The sequence below is a fragment of the Scatophagus argus genome, chromosome 22, assembly GCF_020382885.2.
Source record: "Scatophagus argus isolate fScaArg1 chromosome 22, fScaArg1.pri, whole genome shotgun sequence".
In the NCBI taxonomy this organism is placed as follows: Eukaryota; Metazoa; Chordata; class Actinopteri; family Scatophagidae; genus Scatophagus; species Scatophagus argus.
This window is the reverse complement of record NC_058514.1, coordinates 14902627-14909279: the sequence shown is the minus strand read 5'-3', so window position 1 is coordinate 14909279 and position 6653 is coordinate 14902627. Positions and strand designations below refer to the sequence as shown.

The window sequence follows — 6653 nt, the reverse complement described above, 5'->3', positions numbered from 1 at the left end:
TGCATATACATGCATAGACACAGCCCATAACTGTATAACAGATCCAGCGCTTCAATTTGTACTTCTTCAACTGAATTTGTAAGGAACCTTGTGTCTTGTTTGCCCTGCAGGAAGAGCAGACAGGAGAGCAATCAGAATCATAGTGGGAGCAGGTGATGGTCGTGGGCCTGAGGGGGAGGTGTGGGTTGAAAAAAAAGAAGCCCTCACCCACAAACCTGGTCCTGTCTCATTAGAGGAAGGTGACTTTCAAGTTATGCTAGAAATGTTAGAATTTCCGAAAACTTGAGTTCAGCTTTACACTGTCATTTGTGGCCAGCTATGAAATGAAATAGTTTGACTGTATCTCGTGGCAGTGAATGTTGCTCGTGGAACTTAAGTCCCATAACAACACTGGACTCCATCTGCCGATGCAGACTGTGAGATGCGGTTGAAATGCATGCAAAAGGCTTGTGTTAAGACATTTCTCATGACGCTGGACATGTTTCCTACCATCTGGTATTTGTATTTGCAACACAGCAGTGCTACTTGTCAACTTATCAATAAAACACAAGTAGATAGGTTTGAATAAGTGATGACTTTGAAGGTGAAATCCATGTTTTGGCAACGAGTTGTCAAATATTTTTCAGTAAACTTTCAAATCATCGTGAGGAAGAAAAGAGACCAGACAAAGCAAAGACAGAAAGAATCAGTTAAAAGATAAATAGTTTATGTGAATCTATCACATAGCATTTACCTTTACTCTATACACATTGTTTTGAACGTGATATACAGTATGTCATCTTTTTTTTTTTTTTACAATTTGACATAATGGATTGTTTTTTTTTTTCAGCATGCACTTTAGAATGCCAACAAAAGGCTCCACAAATACAGACTTGAAACTAGAATTTTCCTCACAGTAAAACATACAAAACATGAACGCGGATCAAAAGCCTGACAGTTTGAGGACACGATGGAGAAGCACAGCATCAGACTACCATTACTTTTACAGGTAAGAGCCATGTACTTAACAGTAAGACACAAAAATACATGTTCTGGATTCAAAAAAATAAACACCTTTTTTTTTTTTTCAAGTTACATCGTCATCCTAAAAATACACAAAGAATGGTACCCCTTTGTCAGTTCAAAGAGTAAAGCAGCGTGTGTACTACACGAGGAGGAGTGTGGGTACTGGGTGACACTTGACAACCAGCCGACAACTTTGCAGGTTGCAACTAACATGTCAGGTGAGTTGTGTCACCTGCCTGTCCTTCCCATCAGCTTCTAGAGCTGCATTTTCAACATGATCACCTTTTGCCTTCTTGTTTTAACGGGCTGCTGAAATCACAGTGTGGATCGGCGCTTTTTGTTTTCGGGTGCTTATTGCAAATCCGATCTGATTGTTTGGGTACATGGGATTGCTACTGTGCAGATGTAGCCATTCTAGAAGTCCCACTTTAGAACTTGGTAAAATTCTGCTACACTTTTGCTCCACTCCCACAAGGGGAAAAGTTTGGAAGAATGAAGTTATGCAGTTTTTTTTTTCTTTAGTCACCAGGAGTTCTGAGGAATAGTCTGGTAAGAGTAATTTGGTTTGTGAAGAGACAAAGCTCTGCAGCACAAATGCAGGGTAGTTGCATGTTAAATGCGCGGCGGCGGGCGGGCAGGCGGGGCGGGGGGACTTCTACAACGGCGACTGCATCACAGGGGAACTCTGTCTCGTGTTTGTGCTAAAACTAACTGGAAGAGTGACAGCATCAAGTCCACTCATTGGTATCGGCTGACCTGGCCTTTCAAACTGCAGATCTTACCCTGGAGTTTTAGGATAAACACACACACACACACACACACACATTAACACACAGCAGAGCAATTAACCTACTGAAAATTACCAAGGGAAACAAAAGCAGAGATGACCATAATGTCACATTTATTCAACTTAGCACGTTTGTCTCTCTATACTGTATATACTGTATGTAGAATTTCATATATGAATACACTCCATTTTTAGAACACAAAGTGCCTCAACTGATACATCTTAATACACTTATTGCGAGGAGGGATACCATAGCGAGAAAAGTGATTGACGTTGAGTGTCACGGCGCAACCAACCGCCTCGTTACCTGACTCGCCATCAAAAGACAGATGTGTGGACGGAGCCGCTTGGCCCAGATGTGCTGTGTTGTTTTATTTACAGGAGCAATATCTATACACTATGTAGTCACTTTTAAGGATGTGTCCAGTTTGCTCTGCTCTCCTTTGTTTCTCCTCCACAGTTCCAAAACAGGAAAACAAAATAAAAAAATCAGGAAAAGGAAAATCCTTAACGAAGTCCTCCAAGGATTTCTTCTTGATCTTTAAGTTCCTTTTCTGCTCACTGAGCCGATGGCTGGGCGGCTGTCAATGGGTTTTTTTTGTGTGCCTCCTCGCCCATATTGTCCTGCAGGAGTGGCCTTATGGCTCCAAATGGGGGTCCTCCCACTGCAATGGGTCCTCATACTGATGACTTATCCCACCGTCATTCAAATAGGAAATGAATTGTCTAAATAAAATATAAACACATCTCTAAATATCAGAAATGCATAATCTGTCTTTGCTGAGCATTAGTTCAGAACAACTTGCTATGCACAGACTGACCATTTTCAATATATGAACATAGTACAAATCTATGGTGCTCTTTCAGCATATATCCAGAATTATAAAAGCTCTGCTGTATATTGTAGTGGTTGAACTGGGGGTGATTCAATAACTTGGTGCACAGACAAAGAGAAATGTTTGCGAGAGCTCTTCTTTTTAATTGTTTGACTTTTTTGCCAAGCTATGTCTAAGATGCGACTAGCTGTGAGCCAGTTGCTTAGCAACCACCTGCTACTGACATAGACACACTTATAGGGATGGTTGAAGTACTTTACCACATGGTTATGTCTGCTGTCCCACACCTGTTGGTGCATTGAAGCAATTTATGTTGGTCATGAACAAAAGTGAATGAATTATGACAATCTGAAGGCTGCTTCTGTTTAATATAAGGTTTGCTACGAGAACTATCGTAACTGAATTCGGGTTGGTCTGGGTTTGGGATTTGAGAGCAGTTTGGTGATGGATGATATGAAATGTGAACTGTGCAGTTAAAAGAGCAAAAGCGGAAAATATATCAGTGGCAAACAACAAACAAATCTGCTCTTGGGGTGTAAATCATGCAAATGTCAAATCAAATCTGGTGGAACATGATGCAAAATCCAGATTTTCTCCTTGATGATGGTGCCATTTGTTTACTCTAATTATTCTTACGTCTCAATATTAATGTGGTACTTATCCACTGATTATTAACCGATTATGCATGCTTGTCTACACTGCAACCACATAAAGGCATCTCTTCTTAGGATTATTGAATAACCCCCGTTTTAGTATACACACACACACACACACACACACACACACACACACACAATAACACAAATCTTAATTCATGACCAAAAGGGTGAGAGGGTTACCCACTACAATGTGACCCTCATATTCATTCAGAAGGTTACCTTTCCACCATGGCGGTGCCTTCCCCCCCAAGCCATTAAGATAGAACGCTGCTCTCTGCTTGTGTGAAACCAGTAAAGACAACCTCTTTGCAGTTATCTGTGAGTAAACAACCAGAGACACAACATACTTTGGTGGCACTCCATCAAAGGAAGAAAAAAAACGTAAAGGAGGTGGGGATAAAGTTATCAGAAATAGCAACGTACATGCAAAGAAAAACAAACACCCTGTTGGCGTTCTGTGTTTTTTAATCTCCCGGGTGGATTGTTAGTGAAGCCAATGGCAAAATGAATACACAATGCAAGTCGAGTACAGCCCCCTAAACCCCAACATAATAATATTAAATTAAAAAACACTCCTTCATATATATGTAGGCATACATATATACCTTTTCCTTAATCTCTCCTCACTGTCTGCCTTGTCCCTTCTCCCCTCATCACGCTGCTTGCAGACAATGGTTACAGGATGATCCATGCAAAAACATGAACAGGCCCAGCAGCAGGTGAAAGCTGACTGACACACTGACGTGTGCTTGTGAGTCGAAACAGAGTCCTAAAAAATCAATCCTCCAACCCAACGCCCATCCCTCCCATTTCCTTCCGAACAATAAAGTAACAAACCAAAGACAAAGTCACAGTTGTATGAGGTTAAAAAATGAAGTGACATCTCTCTCTTTTTTTCTCCTATTTTTCTTTTTTGTTTTTTTTTGGAAGCACATCTTTTTCAAGGTATCTAAATATAGCAACATCTAATATCCCTGATTATTATTTTGTCTTTTATTAAATGTTATGGCTGCTACCTCTGAAGCCACCAGTTGTTTTATTGCAAGTCTTAAAGTACAACACTACTGAACTAAAGGGAACACAGGAGAACTGACTAGTTACTTGAGGATGTAAGCTAAGCACATGTACCTTCAAGGAAAAGGGGAAAGTTATGCTCAGGTTGCCCAAGCCACTAACATTAGTCTTAGCTACAAAGTTAAGTACTTATCCACTAGTCACACTATCTAGAACAGAGTTCAGGTATAATACCAAAGGGAGTTGGCTTGTTTGGCGGTAGGATGAAGGGTAAATTAAGCCAAAGCGGCCCAGGATGGGACATCTCACAGGATGGAAGGAATAGGGGAGCGAGACCGTCGCAGCGGGCAGGGTGATCCATAGGGCGAGGTCACAGGAGACAACCTCAGGGCATTACCAGCCATGCCCGCTATGTTGTTTAAGCTCCGGGATTTCTCATAGCCTTCAGATGAGGGGGCGACAGAGAGGTGGTAGTGGTGGTGGAGGTGGTTGTGGTTGTGCAGGAACAGGACATGAACACACACAGGCAGGCAGGCAGGCAGGCAGGCAGGCAGGCAGGCAGGCAACGATCCGAATCCGAGCCAGCCGAGTGAACCGAGACAAGACAGAAGACAGGAGTGAGACAAGGCAACGGTAACATACTGTATGGTGAGTGCATGCACAGCACATTTCCTGACAATGACAGTAAGGCAGATTGGAATCTTAAAAGGCAAATGTTTTCAAGGAGAAATAACCACATTGATTTTATCCTCAGTGGGTACAGCCAAAGAAACACAGTTTTCCTGACGATTGATGCATTCAATCTATGCTGGAAACATTATCTAATAAGAAAAGATACACCTTCTCATTCATTAGTGCATAGTTCTATGTAGGTTAGGAGACACAGCTTACACAGAGCAGGGAAAATATCACAAAAACAGGTATCTCTTTTCTTTTGTTATCTCAAAGTAGGCTACTTAATTTGAAAACATGACATTCAAATCACATCATTCAGGCTAAGAAAAATCTTCTGAATTAGCCTTCTTATTGTACGTGTGAATGAAGCTATGACACATACCATCCACCAAAAACGTCAAAACCCATATTATTTTTAAATCAATCAATTCAGCTAATCAAAAATAAGGCAAGTACCATTTGCTTGTATATGCTTCCACATTAACAAATAATGTGTTCACAACCGCACCTGGATGGAATGAAGCCATCATTAATGCAACTAGTTTTTCCTCCTGTTACAAATCAAAAATGTCCACTGTTTGGAAGGTCTGTTAAGCCTGACTTAAAATGAAGTGAAGTGAAGTTTTTATTGTTGTCTAACCTAGCTATAGTGACTGATGATGTGGGTACTCACACTTCGTAATGTTATGTGGACATTCAGAAGCAGCTGAAGCCCTGACATTACATGACATAAGACAGAACAGGACAGAAAAACCTGCTTTTATCCAACCAATTGCCCAAAGATAGCCCTATTGCTAGCACTGTTGTCACATCAGATAATGAGGAATTAAGCTAATGAGCTATTCTTATTATGTCATAAACAAACTGAATGCAAACACACTATGGCTGCTTACAGCTGACTTGAATTTGCATTAATATTGGATTCTAATCCGAGCAAACCCTCAGACACATGCTTTCGGTTTGTCAGCCATTTTACCTCGGGTTTGTTCACATTTGATTAGTTCTTCTCACCAAGTGGAAGCAATATCTCTGGCTTGATTACGATTAGGAAGGCAACGTGTACTGTTATGACACCTCTATAGCTTGTTATCAGGATTTAACATGATTTTATGCCCTAAAAGGCCTATTTGTCCTTCAGTTGGACTTAGCCTACAGTAGCTCAGTAAGTTGGTTAGCTAACATGCTGAAGGGCAAACATATTGAATGTAATGATTATGAATGAAATAATGAAAAAAGTTTTGAATAGGGCCAGTTGTTGCCATTTAAAGTTGCCCTTCAACTAAAAATGGTTCTGTGGCTCCACCCACTCACTCAACCATTCACATTGTTTTAACCGCCATTCCCCACTGTCTTTGAGATCTGCCTGAGTGGTTAAAATTCCAGTCCGCCAGAGATAAGTATGGATAACTATTAGTCAGATAAGACAAATTGTTTTTCTTGTTCTTTAACTAGCAGGGTTGAAGAATAGAATCATACAGTAGCAGTCATTCATCTCAAAGCATCATCATTAGTATTTTATCTCACAAGAAAATGCTGAAAGACTAGAGATCTTATTGGCTAATAGATGGTAATACATGAAGGAGTCCTTGTATAAATTGTTTACTCACATACACACTCCTTCACTCACACACGTATATCTATATTTATATAGACAAAAATATATGTGTGTGTGTGTAA

General features: G+C 40.5%; 1 protein-coding gene across 7 annotated transcripts in view; it reads right to left on the bottom strand.

Moving 5' to 3' along the window:
• Positions 1-689: 689 nt before the first annotated feature.
• kcnc2 (potassium voltage-gated channel, Shaw-related subfamily, member 2) overlaps positions 690-6653 on the bottom strand; it is a 78706-nt gene continuing 72742 nt past the window's right edge. Inside the window, exons 4-6 of one of the 7 annotated variants that reach the window (XR_006842240.1) lie at positions 3893-4743; positions 3507-3603; positions 690-2518 (exon numbers count right to left, since the gene is read on the bottom strand). Coding sequence is in view for 3 of the 7 variants with exons in the window: in XM_046379373.1 (XP_046235329.1) it covers positions 4607-4743 (137 nt within the window). In the remaining 4 variants the exon portion in view is untranslated. Of the gene's footprint in view, positions 4744-6653 lie in introns of all 7 variants that reach the window. The other 6 variants (XR_006842242.1, XR_006842239.1, XR_006842241.1 and 3 more) reach the window with 6 other exon arrangements.